The 25,087-nt window shown below is 39.3% G+C and overlaps 3 protein-coding genes and 1 long non-coding RNA gene across 4 annotated transcripts; 1 reads left to right on the forward strand and 3 right to left on the reverse strand.

Annotated features, from left to right (window-relative positions):
- Positions 1 to 27: 27 nt before the first annotated feature.
- Positions 28 to 2,394, forward strand: LOC109610902. The gene is made up of 2 exons (XR_002193217.2): positions 28 to 241; positions 926 to 2,394. It is a non-coding gene; the product is annotated as an uncharacterized LOC109610902 (long non-coding RNA).
- On the reverse strand, positions 2,362 to 7,825 carry LOC105278469. Its single transcript, XM_011337580.2, has 8 exons — positions 5,876 to 7,825; positions 5,644 to 5,784; positions 5,341 to 5,545; positions 4,721 to 5,205; positions 3,500 to 4,370; positions 3,203 to 3,421; positions 2,829 to 3,049; positions 2,362 to 2,753 (listed from the first exon to the last, which is right to left on the reverse strand). Exons 1-8 carry the CDS (start codon positions 5,888 to 5,890, stop codon positions 2,547 to 2,549), a joined length of 2,364 nt encoding a protein of 787 aa, XP_011335882.1. The 5' UTR covers positions 5,891 to 7,825; the 3' UTR covers positions 2,362 to 2,546.
- Positions 7,826 to 8,086: 261 nt separating this feature from the next.
- Positions 8,087 to 12,218, reverse strand: LOC105278248 (luciferin 4-monooxygenase-like). The gene is made up of 8 exons (XM_011337209.3): positions 10,828 to 12,218; positions 10,596 to 10,721; positions 10,287 to 10,491; positions 9,666 to 10,150; positions 9,219 to 9,492; positions 8,927 to 9,142; positions 8,524 to 8,768; positions 8,087 to 8,448 (listed from the first exon to the last, which is right to left on the reverse strand). Exons 1-8 carry the CDS (start codon positions 10,837 to 10,839, stop codon positions 8,266 to 8,268), a joined length of 1,746 nt encoding a protein of 581 aa, XP_011335511.1. The 5' UTR covers positions 10,840 to 12,218; the 3' UTR covers positions 8,087 to 8,265.
- Positions 12,219 to 14,928: 2,710 nt separating this feature from the next.
- LOC105278249 lies at positions 14,929 to 24,280 on the reverse strand. The gene is made up of 4 exons (XM_011337212.2): positions 22,741 to 24,280; positions 22,430 to 22,657; positions 20,923 to 21,105; positions 14,929 to 15,434 (listed from the first exon to the last, which is right to left on the reverse strand). Exons 2-4 carry the CDS (start codon positions 22,484 to 22,486, stop codon positions 15,243 to 15,245), a joined length of 432 nt encoding a protein of 143 aa, XP_011335514.2. The 5' UTR covers positions 22,487 to 22,657; positions 22,741 to 24,280; the 3' UTR covers positions 14,929 to 15,242.
- Positions 24,281 to 25,087: the final 807 nt, after the last annotated feature.

The following is a 25,087-nucleotide window of genomic DNA, read 5'->3' on the forward strand; positions in this document are numbered from 1 at the left end:
CATGAGCTCCATCGATCATCCAAGCGGGCGAGAAGAAAAAAGAAGGGAACAAGAAACGCGCGTTACCGCGGGGATCAATCGTCACTGTAAATTTTTGCACACGTGCACCGCGCGTGACACGATCTTCGATTTGTGAGTTCCAAGCCGAGTTCGTCGGAACTTTCGCTCCCGCGGATTCTCGGGGAAGTAATTTCCGGATGGAAAACGGACAACTGAAAAATGACGACACATCTAACAAAAAGTATGTTTGCCTGTGTGTTTGCGTGTGCGTGAGTTGCATGACACTCGTTCGATTTATTCCAATCGCGAAAAGCGGAACGGGATGCTTGGTTCTTAAATGCCACACACGTTATTTGGACGGATCATTAACGGTTGCGTTCACTGTCCCGAACTATGTACACCTGCACACGCGCGGAGCTAATTAATTGCGATGCGTTCGTGTTACGTAATCTGTCTAATGTAGAAGCTCGTCGCGATAGACACTAGGTGCAGGTGATCGCGTTCGCACGATGACATTCAACGACGACGGCAGTTTTTTTCCTGCTTCTTTTTACGCCTTTTTTTTGCATCGATCTGTCTTATATCAGTGTAAAGTGTAAACGACACGTTCGTCGGAATAAACATTACCAACTAATGAGTTCTCACGATCGAGTTACGCATGCAGTAGCATGGAATATATTATGCAAAACCTAGAAGAAATATATTATATATGTAATTAATAATATATTGATTTAAATTATTTAAATATAACGTGTATCTACATTAAACAACATTTTCCTAATGCATGTTGCATCAGCAAGAAAATGTAAATTTTGTTATTATATTATGCATGTTATATTAAAGAGAGCGCGTGCAAGGAGTAACTAGGAATGCTCTGAATATCACTGTCACATTAACGTCATCGTTGCTCCGCTACTTTTGGCAGCTGACTATTCAGGACGGCGAACGCTATTGACACAGCCACTTCCGGGAACCCATCCAACGCAGAAACGGCTGTTCTTTCGGAGACGTGGGATTCCGTTATCGAGGCCACCTACCGTGCATAAAAGCTTCGATGAAAAACTTTCCCAGCAGCAGCAGCAGCAGCTCGTAGCCATTGTAATGTACTCGCTAACGCTCCCCATAAAAGGTTGCGATATACATTTATATTCAGGCGCCACCGCGCCCTCCTACCGCCAAGTATCAGATTCTTTAATTAAATTGAACTCAGCTTCATCCTGATAAAAATACCTGAGAAATTAATAGCTTTCGAGTTAAAAGCTGCTAACGACCGTCCGAAAGTAAAAAACGAAGACGATATCGCAAATTAAGTTTCGGCACGAGTAGATAGCAGAGTCTTTTTCATTAAATTTCAAGTAGGCTTCTCATAACATTTGCATTCGGGAGTTATGAAATGCAGAAATATAAGACCCGAATATATCAATACAAAATTGAAATAAAATGTTATTACATTTTATTGCACGCGCATGTCTAATGTCACTGTGAGGCCCGTAATATTATTATGCAAATCAAATGCAAAGCATTTTCTCCCGTAGCGCACGTCCGGAAATTAAATTTGCGCGGAGAGGTGTGCACGAACACTCACGGAGTATTATTGCTTTTCACACCCGCATGCAGAAATTTACCCGCAAATAATACTTCTCCGCCACACCACTAAGAAGTAATTACATTAATGCGTCCCTTCAGTTGTAGCGCGACCGCGCATTTTCATTAAAAACTGCCTCTCTGTGCAAACGCGTGTGATACGCTTCTCAAAACCAACGTATGATAATGTGGCAATCCTCGTTAAGGTTTCCTCATTAAGGACAATATGAGAATATATGTTTTCAGCGAATGAGCAGATGTAAAAACTGTAAAAGGAACAGCAGAGTGTACGCCGATACCAGTTTCATTTATGCCGCTACTTTATTAAGCAAGATGGAAGCGGAAATTATGCTTATTATGCTCGCGCAATTTCTTCGTTAAAATTGCACGGAATATTTTCCTTGCATTATCTTTTCATCGAGAGAACAATTAACTTTATTCTTTCGTCTAAATTTCTTTACTTCCGGACGATAACAAGAACGCGCTTCAGAAAATTGCGACAGATTATGTGCTTTATGCACAACCTATCTCTCTCAATTTCCATACTATTACAATTCACAATCAACCATATAGAACAACATGTGCAGAATAATATTTATTATTTATTATATACACGATGAAATTGTTCAATTTTACATGTTTGCATACACGAAATATTTTACTAATAAATCTATCTGTAGAGAAAAAAATTTCTGTTGATATTATACAACCGAATCCGAAATTCTATTATCGAATATTTATATATATAATATGAAATGTACATGGCGTTATATTTTACAAATGTCTATTAAAGTTTCTTTGTTGTACAGACAATTACATTATTTAACATTAGTAACAGCATATTTAATTATTATTTTAATTATTATACTAATAGCATATTTAATTGCAAAAGTATTTACATTCTCTTTGATTTTTTAACTATATTACCGAAATTCAAAGCACGGTTAATTTGCATGACTTTATTATTCCATATAACATAAGCTGTCATTCTGCACATATTTAACAATTATGTGATACAACCGTTTAAAATCAATGGTTCTGTAATAATACATCGAGGATAGTCCCGATCTCAGGAACCTGATGCCACCGCGAAGCCTGTAGGAATCTCTCAATCCTCTTTCCACAAATCTTTCTATTTCCATCTTCGACATCTTCGACATCTTCGACATCTACGGCACAGTACGTCTCTCATGAATGAACCTATCTGATTTTATAAAAAAATAAATATAAACCAATATACTCACATAATTTTTCGAAATGAACGCGAACGGATGTTGACCGTCAAGCCTGTCCAATATCGGCATTATACAAGCTTTTTCCACTACTTTGTGTCTTTCCAGCAAAAACTCGATTTCATCAGCTGCAATGTTTTCATCTCGGAATCTGATGGATGGCTTTACATTACCGGTCATGCAGAGACAACCATCTGTTTCAAAGTAGCCGAAATCTTTCGTGTGTAGCCATCCTGAAAGAAAACGTTTGACAATGTAACGTGGACTGTTTCAACTAGCGACTTGACACTTCTCGCAGTTCCGCGAGCCATATTATTATAATCGATTTGAAAGTTTTAAATCGATCGATTTTAAATGTGATCCGTAAAAAAGTGATTACAACAGACCCTGCATGTTGATAGCGGAACGCGTAATCATAGGCTGCAGGTGATAGCCATTCATTATACCCGGGGATCTGCAGCAGATTTCGCCGAATTCGTTATAGTTCACCGGCATTCCAGTCGTGCAGTCGACAATCTTCACCTCAACATTCCTATTCACGTAACCGACATGCGGGTGTCCTTCAGTGTCCCATCGACAAGCGATTATGCCAATCTCGGGATAACCTGGGAAAATTCAAGAATCATCGATCTTAGGCGTTGATTCACGACAATACACTGCAATATTTATGACTATATACGTACAGTATAATATAATGACAGAGGTTCCTTCTAGCGACCTGACAAATGTATCGTGAGAGTAGGGACGTTTGAGATCGAAATCATGCATGAGATACTTCAAGCAAGATATATCGGGCTTCTCGATCTTTACTTCCATTTCTTCATCTTCATCTTCATCTTCGTATTCTTCTTCTTCATGTCGTATTACTCTCTCCTCTTCTATTACTCTGTCCTCTTCTACTTCTATTTCTTCATCTTCATCTTCGGATTCTTCTTCTTCTTCGCTTTCATGTTCTTCTTCACGTCGTATTACTCTCGCCTCTCCTAGTACTCTCTTCTCGAGCTCTTCCATTTCTACATCTTCAGCTTCAAATTCGAATTCGAATTCTTCTTCGCTTTCATGTTCTTCTTCACGTCGTATTACTCTCTCTTCTTCTATTGCTCTCTTCTCTATCTCTTCCATTTCTTCATCTTCATCGTCATCTTTATCATCTTCTTCTTCGCTTTCATGTTCTCCTTCACGTCGTATTACTCTCTCTTCTTCTATTGCTCTCTTCTCTATCTCTTCCATTTCTTCATCTTCATCGTCATCTTCTTCTTCTTCACTTTCATGTACTTCTTCACGTCGTATTACTCTTTTCTCTTCTATTACTCTCTCTTCTTCTATTACTCTCTCCTCTTCTATTACTCTCTCTTCTTTTATTACTCTCTCCTCTTCTATTACTCTCTCCTCTTTTATTTCCTCTCTTTGATGTAAGGACCATTCATCGTCGTCATCCTCCGAAGAATCCTCCGAAGAATCCTCCGAAGAAAAAGGAAGGTGCGGCTGTTGCAAGTAATTAAGGTAGTTATACATTTTCTTGGCTTGTGCGGAGCTAAGGTACATCCACTCCACCTGCAATCCCCAGTTATTTAATCCTTAATATAATCCACCATTTATTCGTACTTTTCAGTAGTATCATCAGTAGTATTGAATCAGTTAAATAGTTCGGTTCAATTTTTAAATCAAATTTTGTTCTATTACATTCAGAAACAACATATTCATCAACCAAGTAATCATCATGACTGTTTATGATCACAGATTACTGGTGATTACTGATCATAGATTACTTCGTTGATGAATAATTTATTTCTACTAAATTAACTACAATTTCACGCAAAAATTATGCAGAACGTTTTGACTGATCAAATACACATTTAACAATATTGTACATTTTCAGAAAGCTTAACATGTCTTTACGTTACCTGGAACCGATGTATCGCCGCGAACACATGTTGGAAGTCATTTCGCCACCACACGACCAGCGTCACGTATGAGATGATCGCGTTCACCAACAGCATTAGATTTTGGTGATTACCTAAGTTTCCATACCACAAGCCGTGGGTATTCTGTGTCATGGGAGGTATCACAGAATTGAACGAAGATAGAAACGCCGAGTAAGGTATCTGCACGTTCTTCTCAACGGTCATCATGTTAACAGTATATAGTATTACTGCGGTGTCTCTCCTTCTCCTTCTTGGAGAGCACGTGAAGTTCTCGACGTCGTTTTCGTTGAAACTGTTTAGAATCGTTTCCAGAGTGATAAAATCTTGTTGCGGCTGGAAAGCTACGATTATCGTTTGAAAGTCCTCCCTGAGAAGAAGGCCAGCCAGAGCGTACATCTCTAACACGTGTCTTCTACCGGTGAATATCACCTTCGGTCTAGTCCGGCGCAGCACGTTGAGATTCACTGAATAAAACAGGTTGATATAACACAATACTGATACGATATCATATATTCGCCGAAAGAGTGCGCCGATAGAGGTGAACTAAGCGAATAGATAAACAAGCGATCGTGAATCGCGCAGAAAGAGTCCAAACCTACATTTGCAATTTATATCCCATGTGTTCACGACCGCGCCGATGTACAAACCCGCTAGAAACGGAATGTAAATGTCGATTGTTTTACTCGGGCACACCATTATTATATCGCCGGGTTGGACGTTCTGCATTCTCAGCCACAACGCACACTTAACGCTCTTCTGTCGCATCTCCAGAAACGTGACTTGCTCTTCCGTCTCTGCATGTACCTGCAAAATGTATCCAGTATATGATTATTAATTATTAATGTGACTTAATTAATGTTACGCATCCACTGATGACGCGAAACGAGTCTTATCGTTGAAACCTGGCCGACGAAATCCGGGGTTGATATCATTGCGTTCAAGATCGACTCTCCTATGTGCACGTCGCCGATTAGTTCCTCCACACTCCTACCAGTCCCTACCATAACGCGATCATCTCTCATCGTGAACGGGTAAAGTGTTGACTACAAATGAACACGATGATGTCGTTAACGGCCTTTTCATCTTTTCGCAAGAGTTATAAATCCTGTTTCTCTTATTTATTGTATTCTGTACCTTACACCACGTCATATTGCCGATGGTATGTTATCCACTCTTACTCTTATGTTATCGTATTAACAATATTGAAAGTAATTTTAATAAAATCAAGAATAGCAGTGATTAAATCGTGAAGCGCACTATGACTAAACTTCAATTTCTACCGATATTAGTTTATGATATTCTGTAATGTGTCCTCTCAGAGTTCACAACTGACAATGTGATGTTTAGAAGCAGGAATCATTTATACAATCGTTCCAAGGGAATGAAAAAAATGCAATGCCGTAACATGTCTGAGTGAAACCCTTGGTCAATCTGTTTCCAACAGTGGTAAATCTTGCAATAAACTTGTAATATTGTTACTGTGCTCTTTTCTCACACTTAGCACTTTGAGCGACTGCCAGCTCATGAAAATACAGTCTTGTAATATCATCTTTACCATACTAAAATTTATTACTTGAAAGTCCTCTAATTTTCAAGTTAAATGGGCAACGTAGAATTTTGCTGCGCAGTTCTCAGTATATTCCTACGACTTCTTATGCGTGAACATGTGAAACATAAACGACTTTGATTCTATTTCGGATCCTTCTTAGCGACTGACTATAGTTGACAACGACTGAACGACAATGGTCGTGATGTTCTAGCTTCGTGCAGGTGTATAGATTTATATATAGATAGAATCAGCTAGTTCCTCATTACGTCCATTATGAACACTATAATGTCTGATATTGAGGAGGTTTCGAAATAGAATAGAAAAGATCGATATTTTATACATTATTCATACATAATATGCCGTTAAGAAGCACAGAAAAAGCACACGAAGAAAAAGCATATACCAATAATCGCGTTAATCAAACTTCTAACTTGTCAATTTAATTGAAAATTACAAAAATAAAACTGTTTTTTAATAATGTCAAAACATCTATATTATTGACAATATGTATATCTATAATGTGAAATGTATATTGCGTTTCTTATTATGAACATATATTAAAGGTTAGTTACAAGATATTAATTGAACATTATATAATTGAACATTAATAATAATGTATTTCATTATGCAAACATGTACAATTTTACTTTCTTTGATATTTTTACCTATGTTGCCGAAATACAAACTGCAGTTAATCTACAGAGTGTGTTATTGACCGCATACCACTCGTCAATGGCATATAGTTTGGACTTAGCTGAACGGAAAAGTCCTGCCATTATCTATGCATTAACGGGTGGTACGTGGTCAATGAGACACCCCTATATACCTTTATTATTGCATGTAACATAAGCTATTATTCTGTATATATTTAACAATTATGTTATACAGCCATTTTATATTGATGGTATGGTGAATGGGAAAGATTCGCAAATCCCGTACGAACATAACGCCACCGCGCAGACAATAGATATCTCTCAATATTCTCTCCACGCGGTGCTTCCTTCTTATTCTTTTTTCGATCTACGACACAGTAACATGAGTCTTTCGCAAACGAACCTACCGAGCCGATTTTGCAAGAAATCAAACAAATAAATACAAGCCGGTATCTTATTCTGTTCGAAGTAATCTTTTAAAATAAAAATGAAATGTTGTTGACCGTCAATCATGTGCAGCACTGGCAATATACAAGCCGTACACACCATTTTACTTCTCTCCAGAAAACACTCGATCTTTCTAACTGGAATGATTTCATCTCGGACATGGGCAGCTCTACGTTACCGATTATACCGAAATTCCAGTCCTAGTCGAAGTAGCCCATATCTTTCGTGTGTAATTATTTTATGGATAACTAATAGTTAAATTAAATTGATGCGTCTAATGTGATGCACATGCGCTGAGGACGCGGAATGAGTTATCGTCGAAACGTGATACCTGACCAATAAAATCTGAGCTTGATGCCAATACATTCAAGATTAATTCTCCTACGTGCACGTCCACGATTACTACTTCCTTACCTAACATAACGCGATCGACAATTGTTGGCTGCAAAAGAATATGGTGATGTCATTACTGGTTATTTTGTGTTTTCGCAAGTTAATTATGAACTCTATTTCTTTGTTTCTTTTATTTAATAGTATCGTGTACCTCCATTCTGTCTATGTATGTCCATGTATGTCCATACCAATGATACATTAGTTTCTCTTACTCTTACATTATTAGCAACATAACGTTTAATTAGTAATATTCCTATATTAACGAACATATATTTTATGTACATATCAATAATAGGAAATATATATGGAGTAGTTTTTTAATATGGACGTATATTAAAGATTTCGTTGTACAGACAGTTACGTAACTCAACATTAATAACAGCGTATTTAATTATACATATTTCTACATCTATGCTTTCTCTGACTTTTTAACTATATTGCCGAAATACAAATCGCGGTTAATCTATTTAAAAATTTTACTATTACCTATAACATAAGCTATCATTCTGTAGATATTTAACAAGTATGTGATACAAGCGTTTTTTATCGAGGGTATTGTAATAATTCCGTGGCATTTCCAACAGAAACATCGTGCCAAACCTGCTGGAATCATCCAATTTAAATAAATCCTCCAGTACTTCCATATGCACCTCTTCATTTATCACCTACGACACGCAATGTGAAACTGTCGCGAACAAACTTATCCGATTTTACAAGAAACCAATCAACTAAATACAAACCGGTTCCCCCTTCCGTGGATAGTTTCTTTTTTTCACAAGGAACGCGAATGGTTGTTCACCGTCAATCTCGTGCAACACGGGCAATACATAAGCTTGAGATATTCCTTCCTGTTCCTCCAAACAATTCTGGAAACATCGATCATCACAGGATTCACCTCGGAATGTGACGGGCAGGTCTATGTTACCAAGCACATAGATGAAACCGTCTCTGTGATAGCAGCCCATATCTTTCGTGTGTAGCCATCCTGAAAGACGTTCGACAATGTAACTTGAACTGTTTCAATTAGCGACTTGCAACTTATCGGTGTCGCAGTCTCACGAGTCAAACTATCATGATTGATTTGAAAATTTTTTTAAATTAATCGATTTTCAGTGTGAAAAGTAAAAAGTGGTTACAACAGACCCTCCTTGTCGATGGCGGATTGCGTAATCATAGGCTGTAGGTGATAACCATTCATCATATATGGGGATCTGCAGCAGATTTCGCCGTGTTCGTTGGGGCGTGCCTCCCTCCCAAAGTGGTTGATGACCTTTAATTCAACGTTCTTGCACACATAACCGGCGTTACTTCGTTTTTCGAGGCACCATCGAGAAGCAATTACACCGCTCTCAGGATAGGCTAAAACAATTCCAGAATCGTCGATTTTAGGCGTTAGTTCGCGATAATAGACTGCGATGTTCGTGAATATACGCACAATACAATAGAATTATATTTGTTCTTTCTGGTAAATTATAGACGAGTTCTTCATGAATCCAGGGATATTCGAGATTCAAATCATGTAGAACATATTTCAAAGAAGATAGGCTGAACGCGAAATTTTCTGATATGTTTAGCATTTCTACATCTTCCTCCTCTCCTGATACAATATCGCTATCGATTCCTTCATCTTTGTCTCTAGAAGAATCTGGATTTGTAATGAAACGGTTGAATTCTATTGCCTGTACGTTATTAAAGTACATCCACTGCACCTACAATCGATCCTCATTTATTCAATTGTTAAATACTTGTTTCACCGTTAATCGTTTTTCTCAGTAGCATATATTTAACATTGTCGTATGTCTTCAGGAAAAGCTTTGCGTTACTCCACGTTTAGTTTTACGAGTACCTTTAGAGTTAACTTTACGTGTTTCTACTACGTTACCTGGAACTGCTCAATCATTGCGCACAGTTGTCGGTAATCCTTTCGCCACCACACGACTAGTGGCGCGTGTAAGATAATGGCCTTGACCAACAGGACTATATTGTAGTAACAACCTAAATTTGCATACCACAGGCCGCAGATACCCGCTGCCCGCAGGGGAGGTATCTCCAAGATGAATGAAGTCTGGAACGCCATGTAAGATATCTCTATATTTTTTTCAACGGTCATCATGTTAATAGTGTGCAGTATCACCATGATGTCGTTATATCTCGGCTTCCAGCATACGAATTGCTCGACGTTATAGTTGCTGAAGTCGTTCAAAATTATGTCGAGGTTGATAAAATGCTGTTGCGGCTGAAAAGCTATGATTATCGTAGAAAAGTTTTCCCTAAAAAGAAGGGCAGCCAGACCGTACATCTCTAACACGTGTTTCTTGTCGGTGAAAATCACCTTCGGTCTAGTCCGACGCAGCACGTCGAGATTCACTGAAGAAAACACATCGATATAAAACAATACCGATACCATAAAAGATATTATGTATTTGTAGAAAGTATTCGCCAACTAAACTGAGCGGATAGATAAACAAATGATTATGAATCACGCGGATGGACTGCAGCTTACATTTGCAATTTATATCCCACGTGTTCACGACCGCACCGATGTACAAACCCGCTAGAAACGGAACGTAAAGGTCGATTGTTGTACTTGGGCATACCGTTATTATGTCGCCGGGTTGAACGTTCTGCATTCTCAGCCACAACGCACACTTAACGCTCTTCTGTCGCATCTCTTGATATCTGACTTCTTCTTGCGTCTCCGCATTCACCTGCGTAAATGTATTTCATTGTTGATACTTAATTAAAATCATGCATCTAATGTGATGCACATCTGCGGACGCGGAAAGAATCTGATCGAGTCGAAGCACGTTACCAGGCCAACGAAATTCGGATTTGATATGAATGTGTTCAAGATACTGTTTCCTAGGTGCCATTCCGCGATTGTTTCTTTGTTGCCTATTAGAACGCGATCATGTATGATAAATTTGGAATATATTTCCTATAAGGGAATAAGCTGATGTTAACTGCCTTTGCGTCTTTTCGCAAATGTTATGAATTTTATTTCTTTTCTTTTCTTTTTTTCTTTTATTAATAATATTCTATACCTGATGCCACATGATATGTTATCTTGGTTTACTCTTACGTTGTTGTATTAACAATGGTGAAAGCAATTTTATTGAAATCGGCACTAAAAGTCTGTTTGATTCCACCACGCACACTGTGACTAAACTTGATTTCAACTGATATTAGTCCAAGGTGTTCTCTAAGCATCTCCGCAGAGCTCGAAGCAAAATGAAAATATTTTGCTTAGAGACACCAGTCTTTATAATGGTTCTAACTAGTGAGTAAAACATAATGCCGTAATAAGTTCACATGGAACCCTTGGCTAACATTAGCGAACCTGATAATGTTCTTGCTGTTGCCGTACTTTTTTGTCGTACTTCGCGCTTTTAGCGACCGCTGATATAAGTGCAGCCATGTAATATCATCTTTAAAGTTTCATACATATAGTATGTTTATTATTCTGTTTTTATATTTTTCTTACTCGCGATAATCTCTTTATCCTCCAGAAAGTTTCAACTCGAGCAGGAACGCCAAGTTACAAGTCAGTGCGAATACCGTATCGTATTGTATCTAGCATGGTTCATCGCGCTGTCTCGGGGCTTTGTGCCTCAAGCCGAATAGAGATCTGCATACGTTTTCTCTCGCACGCACGTTATACGCGACGTAAAATCCTTCATAAATGAAAGATACTAACGATAAGCGGTGAAATCCCACCTCGAGGACATCGTAAAGCGATAACGCGGTAATCTCGTGCATCAAATAAAAGAAGCCGATCATTTATGCACGGGAAGTATACGCTTGCCGTAAAACGATACGAGTGCAGCATCGAGAACGCTCTATTGATCGATAATATTGAAAGACAGTAATATAATGTATGTACAAGTCACCGTTCCTCATTGCGAGTGCAACTATTTCCCGTGCTTCTGCATGATGCAGGGGTATCCAAACAAATCGAGTGAACGAAACCCTGCAAGCGTTTCCTACGATGCGTTACGATGCTGTGTGCTAGGATTTTGTATTATGTAGAATGCTGTTATATATATCGCCAAAGATGTGCGATGATATACGCAATATTGCAGCATCTTTGCGATTCCCACATAGGCGAAGAGTCAAAGCAATCAAAGTACACGGTTCTCGCGTTCTCCTCTTCTGAAGTATTGATCTATTTCAGATTTCAAGTTGAATTAAAAGCTTGCGCAAGTGTCACAGGTATAGGTACAACTCACTTGCACATATCTAACGCGCTTCTTTTTTCATTAAAAAATATGACACAGTACAAAATTCTATCACTATTCTAATAAGTAATTTTTTGTGTTGAAAATAATGAATTCTTTACTCTTTTGTGCACGCATAAATTACTTTATGTTTCTAGTGGAAAAATAAACTAAATGCTGTAATATTTCTATGAGAAAGATATCATAATAATTTTATAAATTTAATTATAATTAAACAAAAAAAAGAAGAGAAAGATCTATAGCTTATACTTATATTATGAAATATTTTACGTTATTAAATATTATTATGAAATACCTTTTTTCTAATTTTTCTTTCTTTTTTTATCCTCGCAACGAATGACAAGAACGCGATATGCATAGCGCAGTAATTAATTTTAGAAACACCTTTCATACTGCGGCGCGCCAGCTGCAAGTAATATAATTCGCTGCAGGACGGAGAACTGTCTTGTTTAAGTTGCGATTTGTCGGCTGTAAAAGCAGCGTAGTAAGAGAAAGCTTACTATGTATACATGTGTGCAAGGGTTACTGCTTTCTCAGCGTCGTCGTCGTTATAAAATTTTATCGACCGGTTTTTGCTCGCGAAGCAGGAAAATTTTCTAAACTTTCTTTTCTCTTCTTCGAAGCAATGAGATCCTGTTTGAACATCGTTTAAACTGGCGACAAAGATACAACAAACTTTTTAAAGAGTAGCTGCATCGCTGTTTATATATTTTTTCATGTTTTAAAAATAATGATTAAGATTTTATCTAGAATTTTGCAATTTGTCTGAATGCATTTTAGACTCTGATCCGAACTTTAATGTTCTATCTTCGATCTCGTTCTATAATTGCAAATATAAATAAATTCCACACCTAGCCCTTACAGCGATATTCGATAGGCTAGTGGCTTGCAGTGTAGATTCGAACGCGAACTGTCTATCTCTGTTGACATAACAGCAATTAATTAATTGGCATATTCATTAGCCGATCTCGTGCATTACAATTCGTGCGGGATTGACACTTGCAAGACAATTGCGCAACCTCAATATCGTATTAGCGATTCGGTACCAGAGGTCGCGACGAAATTACATAAATCGCGTAATTGTAATACAATTACGAGATGTTAACGATAATTACGATGATACGCGTGACACAACTTACACAAATTGTGCACACATTGTCGTAGCTTGAATATGAATATCGCACAATTCGTCAAGTCAAAGTAAGTTCGTCCCTTTGTGCACCAAATCCGAAAGACGCCGCGATTCTGCGTGCGGAATTGAATGTGAGTGTTCTACATTCGCTCCGCTTGCACAAGTTCCACAAGAGGCCACCCCGAATATTATTACCTAAATGATCCGCTTGATACGCGCCCGACCGTACGCGAAGGAAGTAAATGTAACGTGTATTAACGGTGATTGCACATGTGATTACTTGTGGATATTGCGGTCGCGCGGAGATCATTAAACTCGATGACCCGGCTTTCACGCTGGCCTGAGTGCGAATAATCACTGCGATTCAATCAGGGCGGTTTAGTGGATATTAACGTGCATTTACGCGGCTCTGTGGCGAACGATGTCTCGCATAAAATCGTTATGTCGTCAGGCCAAGCGCGGAATCGGCGCGTGGTCTTGACGAAAAATACAAATCTCAGCTGGTCCCGTTTGAACATGTTTTATTAGAAAATCTATAGATACATCAGAAGAAACAAATTAAGATGAGACGTCGGAATTTGACAGATAATTGAGGGACGCCGTTATGGTTCTCCGAAGCTGTTGGTTCCACTTGCAATTTCTTTGTTCAAATACAGCCGCATCTGCTCGCATCTCCGGTGAATATGCGCGAGGCTTTCCTCATGTCAGTGATGCTTAATCAATTTAGGGAGTTTACTTCGAGACCTTCGGTTATACCCAACAACCTGATTACCACAACAATGCAGAACTTGCTGCGTTGGGAGTACAACAAGGAATACAACAGCACGAATTAAGTACGGCATCGGGTCGGTCAGACTTCCTATCGATCGATCGCCACCACGCAGTAGGAAAAGGCTCCGACTGTTTTACGTCATCGCAAATTCAGCCAGCTAATGAAACACAACTTATAACTTGTAACAATAACATTGGCGTTGTTGATTCAGTGCATGGTATTTGCATAGATGGTTCTTCTTATAATTATTTCTTTTATAACACAGTTATAACAACTCTTTTTATAACTATTTCTTTTAGAAAAAATTATTCTGCAAAAATAGTGACGCATCACAGATTTAGTAAAGAAATAAATCTGCACAGATTCTCTTGCAATATGTATCGCACAATATTGCGTAATTTATTAAATGCAGTTCTATATCACGCGTTGAATAATCTTGATAATCTTGGAAACATGATTGTAAATCTGCGCGTGAAACAGATATTTGGGACATAATGTTCTCTCTTAAAAATCTGACATATTTTTCACGATATTTTGTAACGGACTAGTATTGTAAAAAATACATGAATAATAAAAAATATCGCACAGTTGCTCCTCTTCGTCTAGACGGAGGAAATTGGAGCAAAAACCGCTGTTTTCAGCGCGATGAAAAGATGGACGCCACAATCGCATGCCGCAAACGAGACAAATCTAATTACCACGCCGAGATGAAATCCGGATGAGTTACGATTTGTTGTGATTCGCACGGAATTTCTCTCGATCAAGTTGCGAAATATTGCTCGTTTTACCAACGCCATTGATACGCATACTTGAAAAATCGGTTTTCACTTTCGATGATTAGAAAAAACCAGAATTTTAAAAAAGGATTATAAACAAAATGTTTTAAAAATATATGAAATATATTAAAATTATCTAGGTTTACTACAAAACTAGAAGAAGATAATGATATTGATTAAGTGTAGGAAGGCAACGTGAAGCAGTTTATAAAACGCTCGAAAAGATTCTTGATGCATCAAAGATATATTAAATATATATACTACATATTTAGGACTTAAAAAATAAATTTTTTGTGATTATGTCTTATAGCCTATAAGTACAAACAAAAAAAACGGAGATTACAGAATAATACCATCATTTACAGGAATAATGATCCGATAACGAATTTAAAGAGTACATGTCACGCGTAGGATGTGTTATAAAAATCTGTTTTCTTCTTGAGAGAATTCTTAAACGACAATTAAGTCAACGATGAGTTATGACGTCTTTGAGCACTGACAAAATTGACATTCAAGGCACAATATTGCAAATATCCAGCTCTCATACTTCATCCTTGTTAGAGAACGCGGGATTTTCACGAATGCCCTGTGATTTGTCGAGATTCTTCGGCTTCTTGCCAAACTGGTCATGCCTCGTATCCTCGACAGTGTCCTTGCAGATCTCGTCGGATCTTGACCTGGAAGGGACGCTGATAACCTCAGTCAGCTGCAACGCCGTGGCGAGCCTCAACGCCTGAAATTACCAATTAATTATATATATGTATCACAGTTGCAAAGGACCGCAGAACCACTCGCATTGACATGCGCGCAAAGTGCGCAACCCCGGTAATTCGTGCGAATGGCGAGCGAGCGTCAACGTCGAGACGGACGTCCGACATAATTGGATCAATTCGTGTGACGCAGCTTTGGTTCCGAGCCAATTTAATTGCCCGCGCTGTCATACACAGCCCGATCCCTCGCACTACCCTCGCGAAAATTGAAAATATCGCTCAAAGCTACGATTTTGCTGCACATTTCGCTCGATGAGCCTTCCCGTTCTCGGCGAAGAATAATTATTCCATTTGGCTTCCGGCGACTTGTCCTATCGGTACGCGGACCGCATTGCTCCTATTATTTTACTGTTAATCTTTCAGAATTTAAGTATCTCAAATGTATACCTCTAAAAGATTCAGATCTGCATCGTCAAATGTCTTGCGATCTATGAACTCAAAACGTTACACTTGATTTATTATCAATATTAAATAAATTATATAAATATTTTATATTAATATTTCAAGTTCGCACTTTTATTTTATTTTGGTATCATCCATCATTGGTTAGGAATAAATATATCTGTAATCGAGTTAAAATTCTTTCGTTGCCCTCGATCTAGAGAATCTTCTTTTATTTTTCGGTCTAATTGCACAAAAAATGACGTCAGAAATTGCTGAAAAATGTTCTTAGCCACGGTAATAAACAAAAACAGGTATACTAATGCACCGCGCGGAAATCAGCAAATTAATGATAAACAAGATCATGTAAACAGGACGGCACGTCGTAATTGCATCCTTCGGCTCTGTCCTAGTTCTGGCTCTATTTAACAGTCGTGTACGCGCACGCAGTACTGTGCCAGCATCTGCTTACAACGATTTAACGTGCAAATTGTTCCACTGCATTCAATAACGGACGATTTTACAGGTGGGGAAGGAAATGCAGCCGAACTTAAGATGAACTTGATAATTAAAGTCCCAGTATCAGTCGCAGGTGCGTGACTGCACTCCGAAACAACCGTGATTTGCAAATTAAATCTCTAATTTTTATGACACGGTTCCAGTTCCCTTTGCGGACGTTTCATGGCCTTTAATTTCAGGGATAATGAGAATTATGCGAGCTGACCGTTTCCGTTGGAAACTTATTGCGTCTGACATTCAGAAATGCCTGACATGAGAAACGTTACGTGGGAATTTACACAATTGGTACTGTATAATGTTCTCTGTACAATCATGCAATTATACGTGTATATTCTATGTACGTTCGTCACGAGCATCATATACACGTTGCGCAATGATTATGCACATCAAAATACATAGATACAATGCAACGTTTGTCGCGTACAATCGGCAAAGTCCGTATAACACGCTCAACAAATCCGCGCGCGAGCACTGATTGCAAGTAATGCAATTTTCTTCGCGTACCTATAAATAATGCGGCACGCGCGACATGTGATACTTTTTAAAACGACACCATTGAAAAAGACAAATATATAAAAATAAAATGTATAAAATGTATAAAGTGTATAAAAAATCCTGCTTGCTTCCAACCTGGATAAATAATTAAATAAATCCCGCTCACCATACGTAATTAAATTGATGATAATTCGAGATTAAGGTCAATCTTCTCGATGGTCATTTTAGTCTTGATCTTTTTTTCAGAGCAAGGATGAAGAATTATCATTCGAATTATTCGGAGAGGTAACAGGATATTTTCGGTGCCGTTTTATAGTTGCATCGCTCGCATTTGTAACCGCATTGCGAACCGCATCGACGGCGAGCGATCGAATGCAATTCGCTGTAATTCGATCTCGAGACAGCTCGATGCCGATGTTCGGTGGCGCGCCAATTTAATTGGCCACCATCATTATACGCCATCATCGCCGTACTCGAGCGTGATACACCGCGCGGGGCCGAAAGAGCGTGAGAAAAGTTGTTTGATAGATCGCAAATAGATCGACGTCGACGAACGATGGGCAGATTCTATTCCCGCGCAGAATTCACGTATTATACGCGATCCCATTTGATTGACGCGACGATAGGAACGACAATTGCATATCCGGCATATCCGCTCGCTTAGTTCCGCCGACAGATTGACCTTTCGCGTCGATGTAAGTAATTAATCTCGGTGTAAGAAAACGACAATCTGGAGCCGAGAATCTATTCACTATTGGGTCGGAATCTATCAGGTTGTAACATATATTCGGCTCATTTGTTTAGTTTTAATAATGAAAAAACGAACGAATATAACAACCCAATCGATTAAACAATATAATCGGTTAAATTTGGTGAAAAGAGCATCACGATTAAAGGTATTCTGGCTTACGATTGCTCACAGCGAGTGATGATTGTTTATAATCTCAAGAAGAAACGATCTCCGTGCGGCATTTACGGCTGCCTTCGAATTCTCCCCGGTAGTTTTTTGAAATTCTGCAGCGAGACGAAAATATCTCAGCTGCGTTTTTTATTTATTTTACTAGTACAGCACAGGCGCGCGCTATGCGCGCGCTATTTTAGTTTTCAATATTAATAATGTTTTCGAATAATAATATCTTATGTCTATTATTTATTATATGCACAATTATCACACTCTACCAAATTGTTAACCTTCCCGCGAAGACAGCCGCGCGATGGTAATCTAAACTGAATATAACGCACAACGCGAATCGAGATAACCAATCAGCGTCGCGGAAAAGAGGCAACAATGATTTCGATTTGACTTAACACGGCTTTTTTAAGAGTGGATTTGGCATATTGCTAAGAGGTCTCGACGATTGAAAATCCTTTAGATTTAGAAACGAAAAAGTTCTAGCCATTAAAATTTTTTTCTTTTCCGGGGAGTTCTATGCTATTTATATTGTTATTTGGCATATTGCGAAGAGGTCTCGACGATTGAAAATCCTTTAACCACGCAAATGAAAAAGTTCTAGCCCTTAGAAATTTTTTTTTTCCGAGAAGTTCTGGGATATCTATATTGTTCTTTGACATATTGCCAAGATTTCTCGCCTATTGAACATCCTTTAGATTTAGAAATGAAAAGTCCTCGAACTTAAAAGTTTTTTCTTTTTCCGAGTAGTTCTGGTATATCTATATTGTTATTTGGCATATTGCGTAGATTTCTCGGCTATTGAAAATCCTTCAGACCAATAAATGAAAAAGTTCTAGCCCGATAAATTTTTTTCTTTTTCCGGGGAGTTCTGGGATATCTAAATTGTTATTTGGCATATTGCCTAGAGTCCTCGACTATTGAAAATCCTTTAAATACAGAAATATAAAAGTTCTAGCCCGAAAAATTTTTTCTTTTTCCGAGGAGTTCTGGGGTATCTATATTGTTATTTGGCATATTGCCTATAGTTCTCGAGTATTAAAATTCCTTCAGAACAACAAATGAAAAAGTTCTAGCCCGAAAAATTTTTTCTTTTTCTGAGGAGTTCTGGGGTATCTATATTATTATTTGGCATATTGCCTAGAGTTCTCGATGATTTAAAATTCGTTAAAACCATAAATGAAAAAGTTCTAGCTATTAAAATTTTTTTCTTTTCCAAGGAGTTCTGTGCTCTTTATATTGTTAATTGGCATATTGCCTAGCGTTCTCGATGATTTAAAATTCGTTAAATTATACCACTAAATGAAAAAGTTCTAGCCATTAAAATTTTTTTCTTTTTCCAAAGGGTTCTGTGCTATTTATATTGTTACCAGTACAACACAGGCGCGCGCTATTTTAGTTTTCAATATTAATAATGTTTTCGAATAATAATATCATATCTATTATTTATTATATGCACAATTATCACACTCTACCAAATTGTTAACCTCCACGCGAAGAGAGCCGCGCGATGGTAATCTAAACTGAACATAACGCACAACGCGAATCGAGATAACCAATCAGCGTCGCGGAAAAGAGGCAACAATGATTTCGATTTGACTTAACACGGCTTTTTTAAGAGTGGATTATTCTGGTTGTCTGTAATATCTTTTTTCAATTTAATACTGTACACGTTTGAAAGTAACGCGATATTTTTATTAAAACAACAGGTATAATAGTATAAACTTCGATTCCTTAATATTTTCATATGAATTATAGATTAGTCATTCGGATTCCGATATATGCATATTTTAGCAGAGAACTGTTTTATTGACAAGTTTCGATACGCCTCAATTTCTATGAAACATTTTGTTCTGGTGTGTAGATGCGTGTGCATAAATATGCTGCACTCGATTTATATATATAAGCGCTTCCACAAAAATAGATTGCAGTCGCAGATTGCATGAGATATATAATCTGAAATATTTGCTGCGGTGCATACCTACATCAGATTCTCGTTGCAAATAGAAAGCGACAAGCAGCCACGGTGCGCAGCGCCCCACTTTATATTCGTTAAATTAATTATATTTCATAGAATAACGTGGAGAGAGAAGAGCGGTAAACTAAAATAAAATTTACACGGAAAAAATGTTTCCGTGTGTGACGGACGTTGCGGGGGAACGCGTACGCGCCGTATAAAACAATTTCGATGAAAGATTAAAAGGTGATAAAGTGCATCACATTCTAAACCAGCAATCGCGCGTGATATCTTTTTTTTCCAGTTTCCCGATTTACACATTTTGCACGGTACGAACGGACGAGTCATTTTGCAGTCTTTGATGTCGCAGTGAACGAAAAAGAACGAGTCTCGCGGATTCCTCTCTCTCTCTCTCTCTCTCTCGCTCTCGCGAAAACGGCGAGGCCTACTTCAACCCTTTCATCCCTAACATCGACTACAGTCGTCATCGATAAAATAAACTGTAGACTAAATATAAGTTTAAATAAGTATTATTTTCATGTAAAACTACTCTTATTCTTATGCTTGAAAAATATATTATATGCTTAAAAAATATATTATAGCGTAAGTAAGTAACAAACGTGATTCTGTTGCTCAAATGCGTAATGCTAACGATCTTCATTGCTGTATTCTATAATTATTATTACTATTTGACCGACATCGCCGTAGGTGAAAGGATTAATCTCATTCCAGATCATGTGGATCATATGAGATCGCCACCAATCAATCGAGAATCTTATTATTCTTCAAGGTTACTACTGACGGACGCGAATCCTTTCGCGAGTTTTGCGAGAAAATCGTCCTTCCCGCGGGCGTAACCGGCGTCACCTAATTTCCCTCGGGGATTCTATTAGCACAGGAGATGGACGAGGTGTATAGAAAGGTGAAAGGTGATAATGAACCGACGAAAATTCCGGAAATGTCAACTGCCATCACTAAGTGATAGTCTGAGTGTTCTATTAATCTTGTTATCGATTTTCTGTACGGATCGCCTGCTCGACAGCATTTGGATTATTTATACGTCTCGTGGGCGTTAATGGAGAACGCGTGTCTTCACTTCCGGTCCCGCGACATCACGATCTCTTGCTGCAGCAGCGAGGAAGAGCAGCAAAAAGGAAGACAATGCGACGCGTAAAATCTCTTACATTACCTTCCGCCTGTCCCTGCGAGCCGAGTAGAGTACCCAGATAATATAGGAGGCCATTATGATGGCGGGTATGCACACCCCGGCTATGGTGGACGCACCCCGTAGCAACAAATGATGGAGCCCGACCAGGGTAACTGCGAGAGCCGTTCCACCCGCAACGTACCTTCCGGTGCGACGCCGCTCCTCCTGACAACAGAAATAACGCAGCACGTACATTTAATGAAGCTTCTTCCGTGGGCGAGCATTGCCGCGCGTTCCTTTTGTGTCCCGAAATATAGTGCGAGCCATACAAATCGCTTTTTCAGTGATATCACTAAAACTAGACTATTATTAGCCAGAAAACGCCGCGATTTTTTAATATGCGCTTGTGTGACGTACGAAATAAATGCGTAAGAAAAAGCGAATGACTGCGAGAGTTTTGCAGAAAAGATTAATGTTTCTTGCATCGTACTACAAGTACGGGCGTTTTTATAATTTTGTGGTGTCTTTCGAGTTTTCTCTTTTTCAAAACTGTGGTATCAATTTAATAGTTTGCCATCACGAGGCTGTCAGCAGAAATAAAATTCGATGGCGGATTTAATATTCCTGGCTGGATCAGCCACCGAATGCAAATACAATTTCGAAGCTTAATTACACTACACCAACGTGCAACGTGTATCAAGTGCTTGATTATTTGTTAGCCAGCGAATAATAAACGACAGCGAAACTGGCGTTTCGATTTCGGGAGCGGAGGTGCGAAACTCGTTACAACGCGCCGTTTTCGACGCGGTTTAGCAGAGAATTCATTTATTTAACGCTAGTTTTACGCGCGGTATCCGCGAGCGAGACGCATTGATAAATTCTGACGCGCGATCGCGTCCGCAGTGACAGATCCATTTCCGTCATGTCATCTTTCTCGATGCACGTTTCAGTTTCAACCGTCGCTCGCATTATTTCGCGTTATTTAACATGCAACGCTCCTCGCGCTCTAACAAATCGTGCAGTCGCAACAATTCACGCTTTACGTGAATTCAGGCGTGAAACGTGCAAACGCCCTCGTGTCATTATCGTATTCAAATTGCGTTTCCACCGGATACAGATACGCCGGATGGCGGATAGCGATAGGATAACGTGAACGTTACTTGCAAGCAGAAACGATATGGTCGCCAAGTATCGCAGCTGTAGCCCGTAGCTCGAAATGTAGATCCAAGTGTTCTGCCATATCGGATTCGATGCGAAAGCAGAATGTGCAATCATATTGGATGAAAAAGACGTGTTATCTCGCGTAACAAGAACCTCCGTCCTTCTTTTTCTCTTACGTCAAAAAATATTCTGACATTATTCAAAATTAATGATATATCAATTCTGCTAATTTTATTGTTAAAGTTAAAAAGTACTTATTCACTCGTATATTCTCATAAATTTGAGCATTTCATAGATATAGAGAAATAAAACGGTCTTGGCATTTTACGATATAGGCGTACCATGCGTTATTAAAATCATTATTAAATGACATTTTTCGCAAACTGACCGGTTGCGCGATGGTATTAAGGGTGTCCCTCGACGAGGCTTGCGATCTAAGCGGCATGGCACTGACAGTGACATAAAGTTCCTTCCGCTGCCGATTTAAAGAACACTTTGTCACAAAAGTGATCCAGTTTGGCAATACGTAGCACAGTCTGCCGCCGAGTCATAAGATGGCCTTTGCCGTTTTGACAAATTTTCTTTTTTTCCCCTCGATTAAACGTCTCCTTGCTTGCTATATATTAAACGAGAAATGACAAACCGAGTTCTGGAAATTGTACTCCGAATGGGACATCTAATATAGAAAGTTAACGGTACTTTTTAACTCGGTTCCCCGGATGCGAGATATGTTGCTCGGAAAGTTCTTCTCTCGAGATACTCGAACAAGCGAAAGCTCAAAATCCCGCTCTGCAAAATGTATAGACGTCAATATATCGCGATAAACAACACGCTTGTCAGAGTAACGACGTTTAATTAAATGTTACGCGGAACGGTGCGCGCGAAACGTATGCATATTATGTATAGGTATATAATTAAAAAGCGCCGGCTAATTATTAACCGACGCGTTTTAGAGAAAAAGTATATGGTTTCGATTTGCAAGCGTGTTTGTTGCGCAACGTCTCGAATTTCTTTGCATGGAATTTTGATTTTAAATTAATTCGCCGAATCTCATGGTAAAAAATTGCCGTATATTCACGTTAAATTTCGCGCACACATTTACATAATATCGATCAACTCATCTCGCAATTGTTTAATTGTTTCACATTTCACTCTTCTCCTGCTCCCTTTCTCTCTCTCCCTCCCTCTCTCCCTCTTCCCCGCGTAATGCGATTACGTCATTAAATAATTGCTGCAGCCGAAAAGTTAGCTCTCAGTGCTTTCACGTTAATTGTGCGAGCCGCGGATACCAGAATTCCACTTATAGATTTATGAACGTTGTTAGGGGAGAATTAAAACGGTCAGACTTGCGCGCCCAGGCCGGCGTTTAAAGTTGCGATTTGCGGAAGGAAAAAAAAGGAGCCACTAAAGGAGTACTTGTGTATGCTCTCTCGCGTGACAAATACCCCGCAAATTCATATAACGGCGCCGCGAATTCCGGTTTGCGATCAAAGGCGAATTGCGCGCGCGATCGCAATCACCCCGACGTCGCCCTTACGCGACGTAATTCCGAGCTCTCCACTCCACTCGTCAACGGGTTACACCATGCGTAACGTGTTAACGTAAAATATTTGCACTTTCACACACGCAGCGGACCGAGAGATTCACGAGAGAAAATCCGGCCCGTGGTTGCGCCGATCCGCGGATTCCGATCGACTTTGCCGGAAACGCGTAGGAACGGAAAACGCTCACGCGTGCGGAGGACGGATTTGTGTATCGGCGATCGCGGTTTCGAGAGCGGCACAGCCCGCGCATTTACACCACCGGTACAATATAAGCCAGAGGCAAGCACGCTAGCATAATAAACAAAAAACACGAAGAACGAGTACACCCACACAGGCGCGCTCGTTCAAGACCCCGTGCGCGAGCAACGAATCGAAAAGCACGCGGCTTTCGCCAAAATTAGATTATCCTTTCGTCGATGCTTCGCGAATCTTCTGCACGGATGCTTAGCGCGATTTTGGAACCGCTTCGTTCGCGAAATTGCCGATAAAAGCACCGGTTACGGACGCGTCCAATTTGAAAGTAAGATGCACTTTGAAACGCACGTCGTGCAAAGAACGACGCGGATGAATTTATTCATAGGTGAGTCTTGTGCAATTCAAGAGAATCTTGAGGAGATTCTGTTCTTCCTTCAACGTTATTAGTGTTCCTCGACGTAACTGTAACTTGGTCTCCTCTCACTTTCGCGTCGCTCCATAAATGCGCGGAAATACAATCTGCAAGCCACTATTATTTTTTTAAGAACAATTATATATTTATCTTTGTTATTTTATCTCTTCGTTTAAACTCATAGCTTTCACGAATAAATCTGATAACATTTACTCGCAAAGTGGTTCAAGATCACTGACGTAGACTGAAACTTTACTAAACGGCTAATCGACATCAGTCAGGCGAAGCTTGATGAACGCAGAAATTCAAGGGAAAGCTCCCTAAATCCCGGCACGATGATTTACTCGAGCTCGGATCGATCCTTTTATCGTGTCAAGGGTTTTGGCAGAAATTCGTCAAGATGTTTCCGTAGTACAAACTCTCATCCGGCGCGGCAGCCTACCAAACGCTCCCGGCGTTATAACCCATCAGAAATATCGAGCGGGAATCTTCCCATCATGGGTATATGCCGTAATATTTTGTGAGCAGCCCGTTGATTCGCTCACACGTAAAACGAGCACGCAAACACGTGATCGACTTTCGGCACTCGAGCTCCTCGATCGTGACTCCTTGCGCGGATTCTCCTCGTTCCCGCGTAACTGCTTCCGTTTCTCCTCGTCGATGTTTCCTTTTTTCTTTCCTGTTCTTTTACGATCGAGAGCATCGCGAGCAACCAAACGTCTATTACGAGCTCTCTACTACACCTACTCACCGTTAGCGGATAACGCGCGTAAGCGGCTCGCGCCGCAAATTCTTATTGCGGCCCGCAATAAGAATAATCGAGGTGCAATCGATTCAACTCACATTCATTTCGCTTTTCAATCGGGATTAGTCTACTAGGGTAGACTTCGTCTAC

This window comes from Ooceraea biroi, chromosome 10 (genome assembly GCF_003672135.1).
Source record: "Ooceraea biroi isolate clonal line C1 chromosome 10, Obir_v5.4, whole genome shotgun sequence".
Classification (NCBI taxonomy): Eukaryota; Metazoa; Arthropoda; class Insecta; order Hymenoptera; family Formicidae; genus Ooceraea; species Ooceraea biroi.

Coding starts and splice junctions, on each gene's coding strand:
- LOC105278249 (XM_011337212.2), bottom strand. CDS start 22,486: ATGCCGCTTAGATCGCAAGCCTCGTCGAGGGACACCCTTAATACCATC. Junction 21,106..22,429: donor TTAATACCATCGCGCAACCG/GTCAGTTTGCGA, acceptor TTCTGTTGTCAG/GAGGAGCGGCGTCGCACCGG. Junction 15,435..20,922: donor CTCGCAGGGACAGGCGGAAG/GTAATGTAAGAG, acceptor TGGTAATTTCAG/GCGTTGAGGCTCGCCACGGC.
- LOC105278469 (XM_011337580.2), bottom strand. Junction 5,206..5,340: donor ATGGGATATAAATTGCAAAT/GTAGGTTTGGAC, acceptor TGTTTTATTCAG/TGAATCTCAACGTGCTGCGC. Junction 4,371..4,720: donor CGGCGATACATCGGTTCCAG/GTAACGTAAAGA, acceptor TGGGGATTGCAG/GTGGAGTGGATGTACCTTAG.
- LOC105278248 (XM_011337209.3), bottom strand. Junction 10,492..10,595: donor ATCCGAATTTCGTTGGCCTG/GTAACGTGCTTC, acceptor ACATTTACGCAG/GTGAATGCGGAGACGCAAGA. Junction 8,769..8,926: donor ATCCGCCATCGACAAGGAGG/GTCTGTTGTAAC, acceptor AACGTCTTTCAG/GATGGCTACACACGAAAGAT.